Source organism: Pleurodeles waltl, chromosome 4_2, assembly GCF_031143425.1.
Source record: "Pleurodeles waltl isolate 20211129_DDA chromosome 4_2, aPleWal1.hap1.20221129, whole genome shotgun sequence".
NCBI classification, from domain to species: Eukaryota; Metazoa; Chordata; class Amphibia; order Caudata; family Salamandridae; genus Pleurodeles; species Pleurodeles waltl.
Window position 1 is genome coordinate 1,037,425,045 of NC_090443.1, and position 23,510 is coordinate 1,037,448,554.

At 45.9% G+C, this 23,510-nt stretch overlaps 1 protein-coding gene across 1 annotated transcript in view; it reads left to right on the forward strand.

The window, feature by feature from the left end:
- Nucleotides 1-23,510, forward strand: part of UNC93B1 (unc-93 homolog B1, TLR signaling regulator) — a 123,768-nt gene that overhangs the window by 42,936 nt on the left and 57,322 nt on the right. The window contains exons 3-4 of the mRNA XM_069232967.1: nucleotides 1,657-1,798; nucleotides 14,921-15,074. Coding sequence (XP_069089068.1) covers nucleotides 1,657-1,798; nucleotides 14,921-15,074 — 296 coding nt within the window. The remainder of the gene's footprint in view (nucleotides 1-1,656; nucleotides 1,799-14,920; nucleotides 15,075-23,510) is intronic.

The following is a 23,510-nucleotide window of genomic DNA, read 5'->3' on the forward strand; positions in this document are numbered from 1 at the left end:
TTTACGGATGGCCGCAGTGGAAAAGCATGCATCTGCAGTGGTCATCCTTGAGCGTGTTTCCTAAAGTAATACAAACCCCTTCCTGGGTACCCAGTCGGAGGCGGTCATTTTGAAATCGGCAACAAACATTTATAGCAGTTCTTAATTTGAGCCGGTGGTTTCTGGTGCGGGGCACCGGCACTTATTTTTCTAACTCAAGCATTTACTGCGAACAAAAAACAGATATGGGAAAAACGGAGGAAGAGAAAAACGAAAAAGCGTTTCAAAGAGAGAAAGCAGAAAGCTGCAAGCGTGAGCTGAAGGAGCAGGGAGTGGCTGTAAATGAATAAAAGAGGCCCGAGATGGCTTCAGGATTACGCTGCCTCAGTATTCAGTGCTCCCACATTTAATTGCAGCAGCAGCGTGTTTAAGGGGAGGGAGGGCTTTAGGCACCTGAATGTTTTTATTTACGAATTAAGCACTGAATTTAAGGTGGCAAATAGTAAAACGATAAAAATTAAAACAATTACACCGGAGAGAGGTAGGAGAAGGGGCACCATGTTGTGGGTGGGGGTGCAAGGCAGTAATAGCACAGTGGTGCTAAAATTGGAACTTTTTTTAAAAAAGAGGAAGGATTTGAAGAGGTGTGAAGAAGCAATGGATAAACTTGGAAGACGATGGAGCAACATGATGAGCTGGGGGTGAGGGTTAGTACGGGGAAAATGAAGGGTGAAGCAACACATGAGGGAGAGAGCAAGAAAACACATGCACTGCCACTGGGCACTTTAAGAAAAAGTAATTCCCTTATTGCAAGCCACATCAGCAGTGGAAGGATGCAAGTCAACCCCTCAGAACACTGAGAGCAAATGCTCCGGGGATGGGACAAACACTTGAAAAGGGAGGGAAGTCATTGAGTCAAGAGGAGACAACTGAGACAGACAACAAAGCCATCCAATCAGGATGGGGCAGACCCAAAGCCTACTCTGGTTATACAATTGGTCTGGTTGCTAAAGCTGTCAGTAGCTCAGACCTAATAATGCAACTACAGTAACTAGGTGTTATCTATCACAGTTTTTCCATGACTATTGGTAAAATGATTCAAAAGCTGCATTTTTCCGTTCTGACACTAGAAGTTATAGAATATGACGGAAGGGCAGAGCATGGTACGATTGCTGTGACCCCACTCACCCACCGGTGAGCAGAACCGGATGAATCTTCAGTTATTCCATCCTGCGTTGGACAACATGCAGGCACCCCGTCTTGTCAATAAATGGCAGAGCTGGCCTTCCTTGCAGTTCTCCCTTCTCACACGCAGAGGGCGGCATATGATACAGCCGCAGTGGCCGTTTACAGCCACGCCAGGGTGGAGCGAGGCGCAGCCCTTACTTCTTCAACATATGGGATATATTCATAACTTAGGGAGTGATTTAGAGGTCAGATGGGGTTACTTCATCACAAATGTGACAGATATCCCGTCCGCCGTTTTATGATCCCATTACAGCTTATAGAAATCGTACTGGGGTTGTCGGGATACCCGTCACATTTGTTGCCAGAGATACCAGGGTTCAGTAACTAGTGGAACATAAAAAAAAACGGAGTTACATGTTAACTGGAAGTTCTTGATGTGTTCTCTAACTTTCTGTGTTTCATCTCCGTATCTCTCCATTTTCATCACAGATTGATGACTTCCTGGGGCCCAACACAGACTACAACGAGGAGGAGGAAGAGCGGAAGTACTATCGACGCAAGCGCCTCATTGTGATCAAGAACGTGGTGGCGGCCAGCGTGGCAGGAATGCTGACCTACGGCGTCTACCTGGGTAGGGAGACTCAAGGCGTAGTCCTGATGTCCTTTCCAGGCTTGCACGTACCTCTGCTGGAGTGTGATCCCCCTCTAATTGTCCATGAGACCTTTATCAACCCTACTTTACACTTTGCCAAGAAGGCTTTCACTGAGCTCCAAAGTTGCCTCTCTGTCGCTATTGCGTATCAACAGTTGGCCAATGCCGACACTGTTCCTTTTTCTGATTTCATATTGATTAGCCAGCTTGACACAGTGTCCGTCACTGAGATATGTCCCTTATAATGAGATCTCTCAGGCAGTCCCATCACCTGTGAACATCAAGGGTCTGTATGAGAAGATTGTAGTGTTGTGAGACTAAGTGCATTAGGACCCTTGCGGTTCTGGGCGGACTCAACACAGAGACCACATAACGGGCTGGGAGGAGTTACATTGTGGTTATTAAGGGTTATGACGTAATCTTTGAGTAGTGTATGCTCGTATGCTGATGTATAACGACGTCTAATCTGGAGCTCCATATGTGGCGTGTTCTTCTGGGTGCTCCCGGGGGGGAGGACGCTACATAGATCATGAGATCTCCAGAGCTTCCTTGAAAGCGGGGCAGAGTTTGCGTCACTGTGTGACGGAGCGCTTCCCTTCAGCCAATAGTAAACCAACTCTGCAATAATGTAGAGGCCCTTCACCTGACATGTCCCTTGCTGACTCTTACATTTCACAATTCATTTTAGGGATGGGGTCGCCGAGACATTGTATGGTAAAAATGTATGTTAGTTCGTCAGACTATCCACAATAAATATGCATGTGATCAAATTACACATAATTCATGTAGATGGAGAGTATTTTCACGTTTGTTTGGTGATCAGCAATGGTTTTAATACAGGAATGAATCAACACGGTATCTTTACGGCCAAGCAATCAGTCTCACTGTAGAGTTCCTTGAGTTCTCTCAGCTGGTCCATTCTGTTGGATGACGCTGGCCAGATTTCAGATCATCTTCTCTGGAAGTCCTTGGTGCAGACCGTGTCACCTGCTCTCCTACCTTGGACCCATCCTACGACCTGACCCTGGGCATTGCTCTTAATTGCTAAACCAATCCAAAATGCTTCTCTAGGTTCTAGCAGAAGGAATGTTCTAGCAACCTTCTCCCGTTCCACAAGCCCACATCACTACTCACAGGCCCCCATCTGACCCCAAGAGAGCTGCAGTACATGATGCTTTGGAGAAATGTGTGCCACCAAACGTGTTCAAGCAAGGGCTGCTAAATTACAGTTGTTCTGCACAATAACCGTAAAGTTTCAGAACTCCTGTACGGGGTCAAAGTAACCTCATCTTCACTAGTGGTGTCCTCTTTCTCCTGCATTGAAGTGAGAATTGGAAGCCAAAGCACCCCTTAGCCATATTCCACCTGTGCTGACTGCCCTAGGCTCCCTTACGTATTTCTCGACTCCACCACAAAGATCTTTGCAACCTTCCAACCCTCTCTTTGGCATCAATTAAACGCCCTCTGTTGGATCGTTTTTACTCTGTGGTCTTCAGTGTCTGCTTGATACTCCAGCTCTCGCTTGAGACAATATCCTTGTGGAATCATCAGTCTTTTGTGCATCGAGGGCAATCCTTGTCTTCTTCAGCAGACTTTGGTTGGGCATTTTTTAAAGAAATCTCCTGGCTTCACTAACCATGCCATAGTCAGGCCCATCTTCAGCCTCCTCTTTGAGAGTGCATCCTGGCGATGGGGAAAGTTAGCGTTGACCGGATGTTCACACTGGCTACGGTACAACCATCAAAGCTGGCTAATTCCACCTCTCGGCTCTTGCAGAGGGGTGGAGATGTAGCCCAGGGTATAAAAACAGGCCCAAGTAGATCCTTGCAGACTTTCCCTTACCCCCATCTCCCTAGCTGAATAATTAGCAAAGATGTTATTAATTGCCCTTGATGATTAGATTTAGAAAAAAAGGTAATTTTGGTCTCCAGGATGGCTGTGTAAAGGGTGGTGGGACTGGAGAGGAAGCCATCGGACATCATCTAGAGGTAAGTAAGCATGTTCACTTACAAATGGTTCACCTTCTCTGCTGCTTTGCTGGAGTTGGTCTGTGAGGCTATTTGCCTCAACTTGGTATTGACACGCTTGCTCCACTAGGAGAAGCTGTAAACAAAGAGGCTTGTCGTGCAGGATTAGATCCTTGCATATGGTCATACAAGGTGCAGAGTTTGGTAAATGGGACAGTAGTAATAGCAGTTTCTGCATTTATGGCCAGAGCATGGTGTAACAAATACAATACATTACAGAGTCAGGACAAACTATGATACTTAGATGATGTACCTGGGATGAACTATTGGTCGACGCTGGTTGGGGCGGATTGGTGGCGTGAAATTGATGTTTATTAGTAAGTGAATATTGAGCCAGTAGTGAAACGATTTGATGAAGTTATCTTTATTTTAACTGATAACCGGTTCAGTGTTTTTACTTGTTAACTGGTGTAGTGCTTATTTGTGCAATGTAACGGAGATTTTTAATGTATGAGTTTACATTTTTATTGATATGTTTTTTAATCTGAATACATGTATTTGAGGTTGATGATGTAAGACAAAATATGCAAAAGCTATGTTTTTCACAAAAGAGCATAGGATGTACTTCCTTAAATCTAAATAGGACACGCCTTCCCTGAAAAGACAGATGGTTCACTTCCTACAAATGGGGACACGCAAACATTGACATCTCCAAATACAGGCGGTGTGGTTCAACCCAAGTAGAGAGGACATATACACCAATCCCCAACAATTTAGAGGTAGCGTTTCCCTTTACCAAAATGGTATGAGAATAATGCTTCCTCTGAAGAAAAAAAATGACAGTGTATTCATTTTGCAAACAGAGCACATACCTCTTAAACTAGGCAGGGGATACAGGTTTCCATTTGACGGAGTATATACCTATAATGAATAGAGAATACATAATTCTCCAAAGAGACAGAGGTTGATCACAAGCCCATTCCTATAGATCAGTTATGCTTTGTTAACAAGCCTCTAAGCACTAGACACCAGCACCCTAGATTGTTTTACCTGGGTCGGTAATGTCTGAGTGCATATGGTCAGAAAGCAAGCCACGGTCTGGATGAAAAGGTACATAAAACCACAGCTATCCATCAGGCACACTTCAGACCCTTGAAAGTGACTGAAACAGCAGCAGTAACCATCAAAGGCCTCCTCATCTCGTTACAAGACCAACAAGAAGCCGCGATCTGTCTTGACCTCTCTGCAGCACGGTGCCCGGTAGAACCGCAGTAGACTTCTAAAATGTTGGGCTTTGCCGGTGGGAATCTTGGGAACCACTTTTGGATGATCCAGTCATTCTTTTGCAGATGGGCCTTGCTGATCTAGATGGGATCAAGTGAATCATCCGTGCACAGGGTTCCAGGTGTTGTTACCAAGAGATGATCCCTGCAATAACTGTTTCCTTGTGCAGTCATGTATTCAACAGATGAATATGGGGCCTGATTTAGATGTTGATGGACGGGTTACTCCATCACAACGGTGACAGATATCCTGCTTGCACAAATGTAAATCCCATAGGAACTAATGGGATTTATATTTCAGCGGACGGGATATCCATCACCAATCTAAATCAGGCCCATGTTGTGAAGCTGGAGATTTGACTCCTCTTGGGTGATGAAACCCTTTGCCACAAGCTGTTCAGCCAGGAAAAGTGAAAGCTTGATATGCCTCAGTGGCACCAATAAAGAGCGTCTAGTGATGGGGGGCACAAAGAGCACATAATTGCTTTGTTAAGGGCTGTTCCAAGGTCCTACATAAAGTTCTAGAAATGGGGCTACAATCTTTGGTTTTGAGTTATCCTTCGTAGTCAGGGGGGTCGGTTTTAAACCATCCTCACTTTGCAAAGTCACGCATGTAACCTAACATCCAAGTGGTACTGTCCAGCTCACGCTTCATGGAAAGCTTTGGAGTACTGTTGTGTGAGCTTTACGAGGACCTCATCGCCAAACTGCAGCAACTGCTAAACTGTGCCACACAACTTGCATTCAGTTGTAAGAGAAGCAGCCAAAAGACACTCCATTGGCAGGCGGTGTAAACCAGGATGTAATTTAACTTACTACTTACCATCCACAGGGGGTAAGGAAGGAGTGAGGGCAGATCTCTGGAAGTCCTTGAAAAAGCTCAACGCACCCAGGAGAGCACAGACAAGTGACCTGATCTTCTGGAGATGTATTCTATCCGGCCTGCAACCGAGTGGGGAAAGGAGCCCTGAAGATCCTGCTTCTGAATATTGGAGGCGTAGATTAAAACTGCCCACAGTCTACATCATTCCAACTCCTTCACCAGTAATCAGTAGGTCCACACCACTTCCCTCACAACTAACTGGCCTCAAATGAAAAAACTTGATTTAATCCCAGTGCAATGGAAAAACTGCCCCAAATGTATCTTCTCTCCACAGGCACCACTTGCACTTTGCACAAATTTCCACAGCAGCCAATTCACCCACTCGGCCCCTGTCATCGATTTGCAATAACTACCACTGCTTGGTTGTCAATGTGTACAAGAACCTTCTTGTGTCCCAGTTCCCCCATATGTGCATGGCCACCACTACTCGAAAACAATCCACAAATGCAGTGCAGGGTTCCTTGCCATCATTTCTGAATAACTGCCCAGTGTCCAGCACTCTCTGCTGCTTCCTGCAAGAGGCAGTACCTGTGGCCTGGTCTCAGAATATTTTACTTGCCACTGGGCCTGTTCATCAGGAACACAAAAACCCCTTTAGTTTCCTCCAGATCTTTGCAACCTCCTTCAGGTTCCTCTTACGCCTTCCTTGTAATTCTTGTGCTGAGGTGTGTCCGTGATGTACCTTTAGGAATGATCTACCTGGTGCTGCTACCTTGAAAGCAACACACAGGTGCCCCAACCCTAGTTGTGCCTTCTTGTAATGGCATTTGTATAGCACTTTCCTACCTCCTGCAAGTCCTCACAGCACTTTCCAGATGGTCGAGTGTATAGCTACTGATTGTGTAGTACTCAGATGGGAACAAGGTATCGTGGAAGTGTCACCTATTACTGCTGAGTATGTGCCGTGCATGAGGCCCGATGAGTGTGTTCCAGTGACTGGCTCGTGGGGAGATAAACACATGGAATGTGAGCTGAACCTCCAGGAGTAAGCCTTGACTACTCACATTGCAACCTCAGAAGAGTCAAATGTAAAAAGGGGGTAACTTGGCTTTCCAATCACTGGGCAGCAATATCTGATACCCAGACTGACTACTGCCTTTTAATCAATGACTACCCAAGGACCTCACCGCTCACATGCCTGATGTGACCCGACACTGGGCAATTACAGAGGGCTCAGACATGCCGGTTACGGCACTTAATGCACGTTCCACCACGCGTAGCCACCCAGCGGAAGGAGGAGTCTGTGTTCCCTTCCCCGGGGTCCTTTTCATGCTCGCTTACTTTCCAGGCTTTATTTGTTCCCCTTTCTTTTACTCCCACCTTCCTTTCAACTTCCTGACCCTTCCTTGTTTCTTACACCCTCTTTCCTAGTCTAGTTATTCTTTCCCTTTTGTCCTCTCATTTTACTTTTCTTGTTTTGATGTTTCTTGAGCTTCTTGCTACTCCTCAGCATGTTCCATCCATCCCCCATGTACTGTGACATTCCAATCAGAATCCAATTCATTCAGCTTTGATCCATACACCTTGATGTGCATGACACATTGTAGCAGAGACGCCAAAGATGATACATTCCATAGGGCTATCAGACAAAGCTGCAGCACTGATACATTCTTACTCTCACCCTAGATGTTCCTTCTCTCCAGAGAACTCCAGGTCCTGGGTGAAAGTTGAGTGGATTAGAGAGACCCTCTGGAAGGTCCATTGAGGTGAAGAGCTGAAAGCAGGGAGAGGTTCAGAAGTTGGGAGCTCTGTCAATGCTGCTCCCCGTTCTTTGTAACCTCATCGGTCTCTCGTCACCTCCCTCTACCTGACACTTCAATCTGCCGCCATGGTTCCTCACCCATTTAACACTTGCCTTATTTAATGACCTCAGCTCTATGTTGCTTCTACCACACCCAGCTTTGCTCTTGTTAGAAGGATAGCCACAGGACAGGCCGCTCTGGACTTAGCTCAGCACAATGTAGTGTCTGCCCTGGTGAAGAGTAGCAGTCTGTTCTCACTTCCTCTCAATCGTAGACTGAAGACTTCAGTAGCAGTGAGAAGTCCACCCCCATCTACCAATTACCAGAACCCCCAGAGGCTTGTTCCTCTTTCACTTCCACTTTACAACAGCTGTAGACCAGGAGGAGTAAACACACGCCCAGACACACACACACCCACACACAACTCACAGACACGCCACACACTCACACACACCCTCACACACACATACAGACACACACGTGCACATACATGCACTATCTCTCTCTCTTTCTTTCTCTCTCTCTCTCTCTTTCTCTCTCTCTCTCTCTCTCTCTTTATTTCTTTCTCTCCCTTTCTGACACATACGGTTCCACCTTCAGTACTACTCCTGCAGCCAGAGTCTCTCCTTCTTCAGAAAAATGTTCCATCTGTTGAGGCTGCAGGACCTACGAATCAGCATCATATGCTTGACATGATTGTTGTACAAAACTTTGACTTCATTGTTTTGTACACACTTGTGTAGTGCTTTGTACCCCTAGCAAGGTGCTTTCTTAGTGGTCACATAAGTGGCAACTCTGTTTGTGTGCATGGTTATAGAGAAGGTTTATGGTGTAGCGTACATGTATAATGTTGGGTGTCGTGCGTGAGGTTTGGAAGTTTGCTCTAATTGTGTCACGGCTGGCTTGTAGCTGCACTTATGCCTGAAGAAGACGCGGACAGTGAGTGGGATAGAGAATCGAGGATTGTGTACATGTATGACTGCCCTTTCATGCTTTGCCCAAAGAATCATATGTTGGGGGAACATCTTTCCAAAATTCTAGCTGTTTGTTAATTCTACTTCATGCATGAAGAGTTCCAGAGTGTAGATGTTTGATGTAAGTTTTATGTACTACTAAGTACCACAGCGAGTGTGTGTTGATGTATTATCTTTTATACGTCTATGATATATGTTTAGAAATATGCATGTAACACCATGTGAGCACGCCTGTAGAGAGAACGAGGAGCCTGCTGAATGTGCTCTGAAGGTTTGTATCTGAAGTTGAGGCAACTGCTTCGACAAAGCATTGAAAGACAGTTAGGGCCTGATTTAGATATTGGTGGATGTGTTACTCCAGTGGTTCCCAACCTTTTGACTTCTGTGGACCCCCATTTTATCAGTACTGGAGCCCGGGGACCCCCACTGAATCATTATTGGAACCCGAGGACCCCCACTGAGTCATTTCTGATAACTGGGACCTAATATTATAATATTTTTTAAGCAGTCGCGGACCACCTGAGGAGGCTTCACGGACCCCCAGGGGTCCCCGGCCCACAGGTTGGGAACCACTGTGTTACTCCATCACAAAGGTGACGGATATCCTATCCACCGAAATCTAAATCCCATAGGAAGTAATGGGATTTAGATTTCAGTGGACCGGATATCCGTCACTATTGTGACAGAGTAACCTCTCCGCCAATATCTAAGTCAGTCCGTTAATGTTTGTGGATCATCAAATGTCGTTCAGTGTTTTCCTTTCTATGATTGAAGAAGATTGCGGCCTCAAAGGATTATTGAGAAGCCCCAGGTTTAAGGGTTGCAGTGGGTGACCCTTTTGACCAGCTGGGTTTCTCGGGATCATGGGGCAGTCAGTGGCTATTAAACCACATTCATGGTGGACAATGTTGTTTACCATTGAAGCCCCAAGGCCTCAGGTCCTCTTGCACTCCAAGTGAATAATGAAAGGTCCTCCCTTTCTACACTTGATTCCTCTAGACGTTCAGAATTTCAAACTCCTCGTCCACTCATTCAAGGCTCTCTATGACCTTGGACGCACCTATCTCAACAACCGCATCACCTTCTACTCCCGCCAGACCTCTCTGCTCCTCTCAACAGGCACTAGCCACCGTACCCCGCATACGGAAGAACTCAGCTGGAGTAAGATCCTTCATTAACTTTGCGGCAAAGAGCTGGAACACCTTGCCTGTCCACCTCAATTCAGGAAGGACCTTAAGACCTGGCTCTTCGACTAAAGCTCAGAGGACCGACCCCCACTGCGCCTTGAGACCCTTACGGGTGAGTAGTGCGCTCTACAAATAAATTATTGATAGATTTATTGAAGATGCAGTGTACAGATGTCCTCATGGAGATGATGGAAGATTCACAACTGTGTTATGGCATGAATTTGAATATGTGGACCTAAGCTATCTTAAGAGGCTCATGAAGAGTAGTAACTCTTTGGTGCAAATTTGAAGATATGAATCTTTGAACTCCATTGATCGCATAATGGTGGATAATACTGTAGAATGAATTTAAATATGTGAACCTTTGATCACATGAAGAGGGATAACTCTGTGGCATGCATTAGTAAGATGTGAACCTGTGATCGCTGGACAGTTACATAGAAATTAACTGTCCCGTGTGATCTGCCATAACTTTGGGAAGCCACTATGTTAGACCTGACAGCCTTAGGGTGGTCACCCCTAACTTTTTGCCTGCCTCCCTCCACTTCTTAGTTACTGATTTTGCTGGTTTATAGACTCTGCACACTTTAGCACTGCTAACCAGTGCTAAAGTACATATGCTCTCTCCCTTTAAACATGGTAACATTGGATCATACCCAATTGGACTGGTTAATTTACTTAGAAGTCGCTAGTAGAGTGCTCTATATGTGTCCAGGGCCTGTTTATCAAATGCTACTAGTGGGCCTGAGGCACTAATTGTGCCACCCACTTAAATAGTCCCTTAACCTTGTCTCAGGCCTGCCATTGCAAGGCCTGGGTGTGCAGTTTCAATGCCAATTCGACTTGGCATTTAAGAGTACTTGCCAAGCCTAAAACTCCCTTTTGTCTACATATGACACCCCTAAGGTATGCCCTAGGTAACCCATAGGGCAGGGTGCTGTGTAGGCAAAAGGCAGGCCATGTACTTATGTAGTTTACCTGTCCTGGTAGTGTAAAACTCCTACATTTATTGTTACACTGCTGTGAGGCCTGCTCCCTTCATAGGCTAGCATTGGGGCTGTCCTCATACATTGTTTGAGTGGTAGCTGCTGATCTGAAAGGAGTAGGAAAGTCATATTTAGTATGGCCAGAATGGTGATATAAAATTCTGCTGACTGGTGAAGTTGGATTTAATATTACTATTTTAGAAATGCCACTTTTAGAAAGTGAGCATTTCACTGTACTTAAGTCTTTCTGTGCCTTACAATCCACGTCTGGCTGGGTTTAGTTGACAGCTCCTTGTGCATTCACTCAGACACACCCCAGACACAGGATACGCAGCCTCACTTGCATACATTTGCATTTTGAATGGGTCTTCCTGGGCTGGGAAGATTGAGGGCCTGACACTTGCATGTCAAAGGACAGTAGCCTGCCTTCACACAAAGGACTGCCACACCCCCTACTGGGACCCTGGCAGACAGGATTGAACTGAAAGGGGACCTTGTGCACTTCTAAGACACTCTTTGAAGTCTCCCCCACTTCAAAGGCATATTTGGGTATATAAGCAGGGCCTCTGCCTTACCAACTTAGACACTTGTAACCAGAACCTGCATCCTGCAAAGAACTGCCAGGCTGCTTTCCGTGAAGGACTGCTGCCTTGCTGTTGCCCTGCTGCCTTGCTGCTCTCTGGCTGTGGTGAAGAAGTGCTCTCCAAGGGCTTGGAAAGAGGTTGCCCCCTGTTCCCTGAAGTCTCGGACGAAAAAGACTTCATCTCTTCAAGAAGGACTCCTTGTGCGGCAAAATTCGACCCACAGCCTGCCAGAAACGATGCACAGCCTGCATTGCAGTGAAAATTTCACCGCACGCCAAACCGGAACAACTCAGCCTGACTTCGCAACAAGAAGATTGATGCAGCATAGCGACCGGAAATTCGATGCACGGCCCACTGGATCGACACACAGCCAACCCGGAACGACTCAGCCCGACATCCAGAGAAGAATCGGCGCAGCACCTGCTGTGCGGTAGAAAATTCGGTTGCTGGAAAGCCTGCTTTTGTTCTATCAAGCTCATGTCTCTGGATATATTATGGGCTCAGAGGCTGCCCCAAATTGGATACTATGATTACTATAGCACAGCCCCACACACCCACCCCCACACCCACCTCCTAGAGCCCAAGTTCAGTGTGGCGGAAGACTTTTGCCACCTTGCAAATGTCCAAAGCGGGTAGGGTTGGCCCCAGGAACCTTTACCCCATTGGTTATGGTGTGCAAAGGAGTCATTCTCCCTAGTAACTTATGCCAAGTATAAATATGGCATCTTCAGGCAACTGTGTCAGAACTGGGGAAGAACAGACGAGGATTAGACCTGCTGTCTGTGACCTGAGAGGAGCCCTAAAGGACTGGACCTTCTCCCTCTTGTGCCTAGGGCAAAGAAGTGGACTCCAAGGGCCATAAGGCTGACCTCCTGTTCAACCTACAGGGATATAATAAGCTTCAAGAAGCCTTTTCTGCAACTGCCCAGCTGACCAGTGGCTACTGGAACCTCTACTGAGCCCTGCTGTTGGCCTCTGCCTTACATCCTGTGGGTCTCTTAATGCTTCATTTGAGGCCCTGGTGACTTCAGAAGTGTACCCCTATGATGGATTGAGACTTAAAGGACTAAGGGGGTCATTATGACGTCGGCGGTAATATGGAGGAAAGTACTGCCAACAGGCTGGCGGTACTTTCCTCCATATTATGACATTGGCGATTTGGCTGAAGCCAGACCGCCAATGTACCACACCGACCGCCACAGCTGTAACGGCCGTCGGGCTGGAGACATCAATCTCCAGCCTGGCGGCTGTCACTTGCCGACCTCCAGGATTATGACCCCGCCTACTGCCATGGTTTTCGTGGCTTCCTTACCGCCGCGAAAACCATGGCGGTAGGCACTATCAGTGACGGGGAATCCCTTCCATGCCACTGATAGGAGTCTCCCCCAGCATACATGTACTTGTGTTTTAAAATGTGGTAATTTGTAAATATGTATGCTGCAGGATATGGAATGAGAGTTTTATCTTAATATAATTGTTGATTGACGTTTTTTAACTTTTCTTATTTATTTTTTATCAACTAGGTAATTTGTGGATTGTCGTGGTTTTATGCTTTGATGGTTATTTATGACAGAATAAAGCTTGTGTTGATGATGATGATGAGTCTCCCGCACCTCTCTCCCCCTCCACAGGTTCCCCCCATCCCCTTCCTCTCCAGACCCCCCCTTCATACATGCCCCTCCCTTCACACACGCATACACACATCCATTCTCACATCCATCCACTCATTCACACACACATCCACACACACATACATACATACAGACACACATTCACACAACTCAACATACACGCACTCACACCCCCAAACATGCGCACACATACAACACGCAACACACACCCGCATACATGCACGCACAGACATACACCCACATACATACACGCACACACACACAATACCCACATCCCCTTTCGGAGCACCCACTTACCTGTGCCCAGGGGGTCCTCCGGCAGGAAATGGGACGGGGCGCTGCTGCCAGCAGTAGCATCCACCAGCAATACACCTCCAGGCGGTATTCATTCTCATAATACGGCTGGCGGCGGACTACTGTCATGGTGCTGCAGCTGGTAGCAGCGCCACATTACTGCCATCCGCCAGCATGGCCACAGCCGGATTTCCGCCATTCTTCTGGTGGGAACCCGGCTGTGGTCATAATTTGGCAGACAGGTGATAGCCGCGGTGACTGTCTTTTGGCGGCCGTCGCCGCAGTGGTAGGCGGTTTTTATCGCCAATGTTACAATGAGGGCCTAAGTCAGAAAGTAAAGTCTTTGACCAGAATGAACCTGGTTGGTGTGTTTGACCCACGCCCCCATCTCTGTCAGCCTCTAACTGCATCTAGGTCCCAGCAACCACTGACTATCAGTAGCACTTTGTTTCTTGGTGCTATTACCAATTAAAACTTTAAAAATTCATATCACCGGTTCCCATCATTGAATTTTTGTCATTTTGGTGACAGTTATTGCATTTTACTCCATTTTTCTAATTTGATTTGGGATTTTATTTGTTTCGCATTTTGACTTTATAGCTGTTTTGGTACGGCATAAATACGGCACTGCATTAAGCCTGCTTGCTCTGTACAATAGCTATGGGGGTTAGTTTAGAGACTTTGAGGGTTGACCCTGATGCCCACTCCAGATAATAATCCATATTCTTACAAGGCCGTCTTGCATTTCCTGTTCATCTGGATCATAAGGGGGGCTGGAAGAGATCATTGAAACCTGTCCGGTGTCAATGATAGCCTTGAGCGTTCCTGGTTTACATAGTTTTTCTGCTGATTCCGTTAAATCACCTTGTAACCTCTATAAATAGATTTAAAAATGCAGTTTTTTTTAGAAATCTACAGAGACGATCTTTGTGTGTTAACATCTAAAGTGTGTTATTGGTTGCATGGAAACTCAAGACTTGCTTTATGTGGAGTGATGAAATGATCCTTATTGATTAAAAAACATTCATGTGCATCAGGTTTGGCCTCACAACAACGGTTGCATGGACCTGTGCACTATAGAAGACTGGTCTGAGCTTTGTCTCTGGTTTAAATATTGAAACATTGACTCATATCTTATACTGTTGTTCAGCGACACAGAGATTTGGGACTTCATAGCCGATGATCCTGAAGGTATCACCAGTTGCCTTGTCAGTTCAATAAATGTTATTAACACATCTTTCATGTCAGCTCTGATAGAAGATGATGATGCTTTTTAGTAGGTGTAAATTCACAGAACAATTTTAATACAGGTGTGTTCATGGTGTAAGCCTATGATACAAGTTTGTTGTTGTTTATGTGGGTCTTTGTCAACCAAGGAAAGGTATTTGGAATAGATAAAAGCGGGATAGTTAAATTTGTGCTTGCCACTGATACGTGGATGTCTGGTGTACAGGGGTACTACTTAATCGAAGTACACAATAGTCGATTCCAAAGCTGCAAAGGGAATAAATGATGTGTGTCATTCCAATGGCTGATTGACCAACCAGAAAATCTTTATTATTTTCCTCAGGTCTACTGCAGATGCAGTTGATCCTTCACTATGACGAGACGTACCGAGAGGTGAAGTACGGGTCTGTGGGCCTCCAAGATATTGATAACAAGATGTTGATGGGGATAAATGTCACCCCCATCGTGGCTCTGCTCTACACGCCCGTCCTCATCAGGTAAAGCAAATTCCCTCCTCGCAGTAAAAAAGATCCCAATAGGAATAGATTGAGTCAGTCCTGGTTAGTGAAGGTAAGGAGTTTGATGGGACATTCTGCTCGCTGGTTCTATTTTAGACGCTGGCTCAGAAAGGATCACTTCCTTGATTCACTCACAAATACTTTGGGCCTGATTTAGAATTTGGCGGATGAGTTACTCTGTCACAAACGTGACAGATATCACCTCCACCGTATTATGATTTCCATAGGATATAATGTATATAACGTTTGTGACAGAGTAATTCCATCCATTAAACTCTATATCAGGCCCTTAGAGTCCATTGGATTGAACAATTATCAATAATAGCCAAACTTAATAACGTAGCAATGCTGAATTTATTTACATGGGCCCTAAAGCGAACATGCCTTCAAATTCATATTCTTATGTGGCTCAGATGTAGGATTAGCTATTCCCTATTTTTAATTTGGAGAGGAATTTCTGAGATAGATTAAAGAAAATGTTCTACATTATTGTACACCCAAGTTTGTCTCTGGTAACTCTGGAGGATGTCTGAGAATAAGACAGCTGTACATACCAGACTCTTCTCTTCTTAATAGTCTTCTGAGAGTTTAATGTTTCACATTTCTATCATGTTTTGACAATGATTTAAGAAACTCTACAAAATTACTGTTTAATAGATATATCTCATATGTAGTAAAAAAGTTTAACAACATATTTTGTTACGACAATATATACAGCTCCAAAATAAAGTCCATGTGTTCTTGCTTAATCAATTGCATTCACAATATTTGTTTTTACCTGAAGGTGAAGATTTAAGCTACACATAAATTTAGTTTAACAGGCTTATTTCATGTGCATATTTATAAGACACCAAAAAAATAAACATCTGCAAATCAACACTTCATATTTTCTGCACTAATTATGATACCCAGGAAATGCTTAACAAATATTCTGAATGGGCACTCCTTTTAAATAGAAAATTCCAAGGCCAATCAACTTGACCCCTGCTTGTTTAACACTAGCAAAGTTTAAGAAATGCCTGATTAATATAATGTGGCGGACAGACTTCATTTCCAGTCCTCAAATCCTGACACCTCTCATCCGGTCCTTTGCTCCAAGCCCCTGTCACCAGTTCAACTTCATGAATACTTGTCTAAACCATGTAAAGGACGGCTCTGCACTTTATCATTACCTACAAAGGATCTCCATGATACGTTTAGAGTTTAAATACCCCAAATCATATTCCAAACATTCCTTCTCAACACTCTTTGCTTTATGTTTTTTTAGCACATCTTTAAATAAGTACAACATATAGCCAGACAGAATAGCAATAACAAATTATTCCAATGATTCTACATGCTCCAAAAAGAAAACTTTAGGCATAGAGCCCGCATGGGTGGCCTTACTTCCAATCAAAATTTTCAATAACCTAGGGTCTGATTAAGAGATTGGCAGATGGGGTTACTCCATCACAGGCCTGATGGATATCATGTCCACTGTATTATGATCCCATTATACCCCATAGACATTGTAATATGGCGGATAAGATATCCGTCACGTTTATGATGGAGTAACCTGTTCACCAAACTCTAAATCAGGCCCCTAATCACCAGCAAATACATTAAAGTTGATTTTTGTTTTCATTCTCACACATTGCAGCCTAATCTATAGAACTAAGCACAAAGAATTCTAATTTTAGTTTAGTTGGGAGAGTTGTAAAATGAGGTAGGAAATGACACAAGTCTGGAGTAACCCAGGACAGGACAGAAGCCTGGGAAACAATTGGTTGAAAGCTCTACCGAACTGATTGACTTCATTTATGCCACACCCGCAACCGTGACTGGAATCCCAATACCAGTCTTACTAACCTGCAAGAAGTTAAGAAAATGGGATTTAAATTTTTTCTTTATTGCAGTAAAAGAAAAGAATTACATTGCCACAAGTGAAGTGGACGTGCATTCCAGTAGAAAGGCTCTTTCTCCTCTAAAGTTAACCTAAAGTGTGGTCTCTCCACCAAAATCTCATTTAACTTCTGAATGCTCTGGAAGGGGTACATGCATGAATCCATCTGAGCATGTAAAAAAGTGCCCTGTCATGAAGGCACTTAATTACCAGACAGTCCAGTCTAAACTTGATCTTATCTTTGACTGGCAGCCAATATAATGCTTCCCTGACTGCCGAGATGTGCTCCCCTTTTTTAAGAACAGGAACCAGATGACCTGCTATAGTCTGTCTTCTTCAGTCAATGTATTTGTGTAGTAGACAAGCCCACATGTAGCACTTTGCAGTAGTCGAGAGTGGTATTCGTAGCTACCCCCACCATTTGTGCCCTAATATTGGTCAAGAGGAGGGCCAAGGTGTGTTTGAGCTTGTCCATTTTGGGAGGCAGGTGCTAACCACTTTGCCAAACTGTATTTTGGAGACATGGTGGGCCTCATAGACAATACACTTGTTCATAACCTTCCGAGATTGAATACGCCTAAGAGGTTTGGGGATGGAAGTTCTCTCAGGTCAGATCTTCTTTCTGATCCAAAGTCTGTTAAGGCTTGTCCTGTGTTTGGCCACTTAAAGTAATTTGTTGTGGAAGTGGAACAGCAGTCCTTGGAGGACCGAATGTTTTCATAGGTATCATCGCCATAGAATTATAAAGAAAATGAGGAGCCCTGAAATGTATCAATCAGCATCCACATGTATTTGTTGAACTACAGGTGGGAAGTGGCAAATCCCAAGGGACCCTGCAGATACTAGATACTTCCTTAGACGTAAAAGGCCCCTAATTGACCCTGTGTGATCTTACAGTCAAAAAGAAATTGGACCAAGCGAAGGTTTGGGTAGCAGCATGTGCTATTGAGACTAGTCTGGCCAACAGCACCACCAGCAAGCATTGTCCCAGAAATCAAAAAGAGCCATCTCGTTGCTGAGTCTGGGTCGGAACCCGGAATGAATAGGAGAGAGACGCTTATGATTTTCTCGAAAGTCTTGAAGTTGTTGCACAATAATTTTCTCTAAGATTTTCTCTAACACCAGAAACTTAGAGCTAGGCCTGATATTAGATAAGATGTCCTGAAATGATGTGCTCCCGTATTGATAAATTGAGCGAAGAGAGGTGGATCTTTCTGTGGAGCTGTTTGGAGAATCCTTGTGTTTGTACAATTTGAGTGTCATGTCAGTCTCCTCTACTGGGACGGCTTATTGAGAAGGAAGGTAGGTTTTCAACCAGTGGATCTAAACTCACTGACTTGGGTGCTGAGGTGAAAGCACACCTACGATTTATGGGCATTTCTGCTCAATTTTGCCAGTACTAGCTAAGCTGATCAACTGAAGTCTGAGTAGGCAGCATTTCAGTGCTCGCTGATGGTGGCTTTAAAGTTGATGAAACCAGTTGTAAGATGCATCCCTGGCTCAGAGAACTCTCAATAATTTGTATTCATATGTTCGAGGCATCTGTGGCTGTAGATACACATGCCCTGCATACTCCTGCCATCTTTTACAGAACATGGTGCATAACCTTGTCTGATGCTTTGCAGTGTTTACACCCTTTGTTTTTCGCTCTTTCACTGTGCTTTAACTCTAGTGTATGAAATGGCTCAATATTAGATTGTCTTCCGGAGTTCTGGCAAGAAGCAAGAATTCAGACAAACTTGACAACTCATCCTCAAGCACAGTATATACTTCCAGACAAGTTAGAGACTCACTGGTAAATCGGGAGGACAGTAGTCGCGGCTCGCACTAAACAGCAGGGGTGGGGTGGAGGGGGGGGAGAAATAAATAATTTTATAAAAGCAAACACTTACCTTCTCCGCGCACTGATCCTCTGTCCCTCATCGACTGCAGGCACAGGCTCCCAGCCTGCCCTGCAACCAATCCTGACGCTGCTCAAAGCAGCATTGGCTGGGAGCGCCCAGCCAGGGCGCTCCCAGGCAGACTGGGAGCCTGTGCAGGCTCTGTCCAGCCCAGCAACTGGAGCGAGCCCTGTGCGCATGTGTGTTTGGCCAGCCCTAGACAGCCGGCCAAACACACATGCGCTCTAAGGGGGGGTGTTGTGCACTCCCCCTCATTGCTCGTCACCCCAGTGGCCCTGCCCTTTTTCCCAAAAAATGATCATAAACACAGTTTACGATAGTTTTTGGGAAAAGGTTTGCAGCTGCCGCTGCTTGCAGGGGGTGACCCTCCGCCGCCCTTATGGAGGAGCCACCCCTGGAGGACAGGGCGACATTTTACGAAGTCTGTGTGCTCCATCTATGGAGCTCGTTTGACAGAAAAATAAGAACATTGTCCCTATGGTCAAAGAGAAGAAGTCGCTATAGAACAGTGCTATTGGGCGATTTGAAAAGATTTGGGAATAGTTGTCCTCTCTAACGCTGCTACTCGGATGAAATGAAAAATACTATTTCATTTAGTGACACAACTTCATGTTGGCCGAGGTTTTATTTTTGGAGCCTTATAAATATATGCATGAAAAGCGTATCACTGCTTCCCATTAATACTCTTATCTGTATTTATTTTTCATTCCTTCTCGCTGCTTCTCATTACTCCTGATTACCCCTTGATGCTCCTTCCGCCATCTTCCAGCTGCGGTTTCCAGCCCTAAAGTGAACGTTGATGTCCCCGCTCAGGAATGCTGTTCAATGCAGGTCCAAAGTCAATTCAAAGGGTAAAACTCCAGATCCTCAAGGATAGGAAAAGGTAGCTTGAGCCCTGGTTATTCCTGAGTGGGTCAGTTCTTTGGACCAAGTGCAGGATGCACAATGCTCCAGGTCAGTAGTGACAGAGGAGAGCTCCGCGGTCCAGGTCACAAGGCACTGATTGTTTCTGTCTCTGATGTTGACTGCTGGTGTACAGAACTCCAGGTGAGTGTGGAACTGCCTAGACGGTTCCTTGCAATGGAATGGGTAAGTTAACCCACCCCTGATATCAAAGGTGAGTAGAATATAAAGTCACATGTTACTCAAGAACTAGTTCCTGGTGAGTCTAGAGTTTCAGGTCACTCGAGACAGCCTGGTCTTTTCCTGGGAATTAAGGTGTAGGACTGTAGAACTCCAGGTGACTAGGGACTGTGGGAAAGTGCCATCTTTCTGGCATAGTTACCCCCACTTTTTGCCTGATGTCCTTGTGCTTGGACTGTAGTTCACTGGGATCCTGCCAACCAGAACCCCAGTGACTGTGCTCTCCCCGCTAAATTTAGTTGCTGGTAACTTTTTAAACCCACAATTGCCATGCTACTGCACCCATGTAAGTCCCTAGTATATGGTACCTAGGTACGCAAGGGCATTGGAACACCAGGGGTCTCCCATGGGCTGCAGCATGTATTGTGCCACCCATGTGAGACCATGCAAACTGTGTCAGCAGGCCCTCCATTGCAGCCTGCGTGAAATGGTGCATACACCCGTTCATCACCAAACCTGACCACTGCTCTTAGACATTATACGTCACCCCTCTGGTAGGCCCTTCAGCTCAAGGGCAGGGTGCATGTCTCTGAGTGAGAGGATACCCCTGCACAAGCAGGGTGCACCTACAGACCCCAGGGCAATTCCTGGGCTCTGTAAGTGCGGGGAAGCTGTAGGAAAGTACCATCTTGCCTGGCATGTTACCCCCATTTTTCACTGTATATATGTTGTTTTAGTTGTATGTGTCACTGGGACCCTGGTATCCAGGGCCCCAGTGCTCATAAGTGTGCCTGAATGTGTTACCTGTGTAGTGACTAACTGTCTCACTGAGGCTCTGCTAATCAGAACCTCAGTGGTTATGCTCTCTCATTTCTTTCCAAATTGTCACTAACAGGCTAGTGACTAATTTTACCAATTTACATTGGCTTACTGGAACACCCTTATAATTCCCTAGTATATAATACTGAGGTACCCAGGGTATTGGGGTTCCAGGAGATCCCTATGGGCTGCAGCATTTCTTTTGCCACCCATAGGGAGCTCTGACAATTCTTACACAGGCCTGCCACTGCAGCCTGAGTGAAATAACGTCCACGTTATTTCACAGCCATTTTACACTGCACTTAAGTAACTTATAAGTCACCTATATGTCTAACCTTTACCTGGTAAAGGTTGGGTGCTAAGTTACTTAGTGTGTGGGCACCCTGGCACTAGCCAAGGTGCCCCCACATTGTTCAGGGCCAATTCCCCGGACTTTGTGAGTGCGGGGACACCATTAAACGCGTGCACTACATATAGGTCACTACCTATATGTAGCTTCACAATGGTTACTCCGAATATGGCCATGTAACATGTCTATGATCATGGAATTGCCCCCTCTATACCATCCTGGCATAGTTGGCACAATCCCATGATCCCAGTGGTCTGTAGCACAGACCCTGGTACTGCCAAACTGCCCTTCCTGGGGTTTCACTGCAGCTGCTGCTGCTGCCAACCCCTCAGACAGGCATCTGCCCTCCTGGGGTCCAGCCAGGCCTGGCCCAGGATGGCAGAACAAAGGACTTCCTCTGAGAGAGGGTGTTACACCCTCTCCCTTTGGAAAATGGTGTGAAGGCAGGGGAGGAGTAGCCTCCCCCAGCCTCTGGAAATGCTTTGTTGGGCACAGATGTGCCCAATTCTGCATAAGCCAGTCTACACCGGTTCAGGGGACCCCTTAGCCCTGCTCTGGCGCGAAACTGGACAAAGGAAAGGGGAGTGACCACTCCCCTGACCTGCACCTCCCCTGGGAGGTATCCATAGCTCCTCCAGTGTGCTCCAGACCTCTGCCATCTTGGAAACAGAGGTGCTGCTGGCACACTGGACTGCTCTGAGTGGCCAGTGCCACCAGGTGACGTCAGAGACTCCTTGTGATAGGCTCCTTCAGGTGTTGCTAGCCTATCCTCTCTCCTAGGTAGCCAAACCCTCTTTTCTGGCTATTTAGGGTCTCTGTCTCTGGGGAAACTTTAGATAACGAATGCAAGAGCTCAGCCGAGTTCCTCTGCATCTCTCTCTTCACCTTCTGCCAAGGAATCGACTGCTGACCGCGCTGGAAGCCTGCAAAACTGCAACATAGTAGCAAAGACGACTACTGCAACTCTGTAACGCTGATCCTGCCGCCTTCTCGACTGTTTTCCTGGTGGTGCATGCTGTGGGGGTAGTCTGCCTCCTCTCTGCACTAGAAGCTTTGAAGAAATCTCCCGTGGGTCGACGGAATCTTCCCCCTGCAACCGCAGGCACCAAAAAGCTGCATTACCGGTCCCTTGGGTCTCCTCTCAGCACGACGAGCGAGGTCCCTCGAATCCAGCAACTCTGTCCAAGTGACCCCCACAGTCCAGTGACTCTTCAGTCCAAGTTTGGTAGAGGTAAGTCCTTGCCTCACCTCGCTAGACTGCATTGCTGGGAACCGCGACTTTTGCAGCTACTCCGGCCTCCGTGCACTTCCGGCGGAAATCCTTTGTGCACAGTCCAGCCTGGGTCCACGGCACTCTAACCTGCATTGCACGACCTCCTAAGTTGTTCTCCGGCGACGTGGGACTTCTTTGTGCGACTTCGGGTGAGCACCGTTTCACGCATCCTCGTAGTGCCTATTTCTGGCACTTCTCCGGGTGCTACCTGCTGCTAAGAGGGCTCCTTGTCTTGCTCGACGTCCCCTCTACCTCCTGGTCCAATTTGCGACCTCCTGGTCCCTCCTGGGCCATAGCAGCGTCCAAAAACGCTAACCGCATGATTTGCAGCTAGCAAGGCTTGTTGGCGTTCTTTCGGCGGGAAAACACTTCTGCACGACTCTCCACGGCGAGAGGGATCCGTCCACCAAAGGGGAAGTCTCTAGCCCTTTTCGTTCCTGCAGAAACCTCAGCTTCTTCTGTCCAGTAGAAGCTTCTTTGCACCCACAGCTGGCATTTCCTGGGCATCTGCCCATCTCCGACTTGCTTGTGACTTTTGGACTTGGTCTCCTTGTTCCACAGGTACCCTAGATTGCAAATCCATCGTTGTTGCATTGTTGGTTTGTGTCTTTCCTGCATTATTCCTCTAACACGACTTCTTTGTCCTTAGGGGAACTTTAGTGCACTTTGCACTCACTTTTCAGGGTCTTGGGGAGGGTTATTTTTCTAACTCTCACTATTTTCTAATAGTCCCAGCGACCCTCTACAAGGTCACATAGGTTTGGGGTCCATTCGTGGTTCGCATTGCACTTTTGGAGTATATGGTTTGTGTTGCCCCTATCCCTATGTGTCCCCATTGCATCCTATTGTAACTATACATTGTTTGCACTGTTTTCTAAGACTATACTGCATATTTTTGGTATTGTGTATATATATCTTGTGTATATTTCCTATCCTCTCACTGAGGGTACACTCTAAGATACTTTGCCATATTGTCATAAAAATAAAGTACCTTTATTTTTAGCATAACTGTGTATTGTGTTTTCTTATGATATTGTGCATATGACACTAAGTGGTACTGTAGTAGCTTCACACGTCTCCTAGTTCAGTCTAAGCTGCTCTGCTAAGC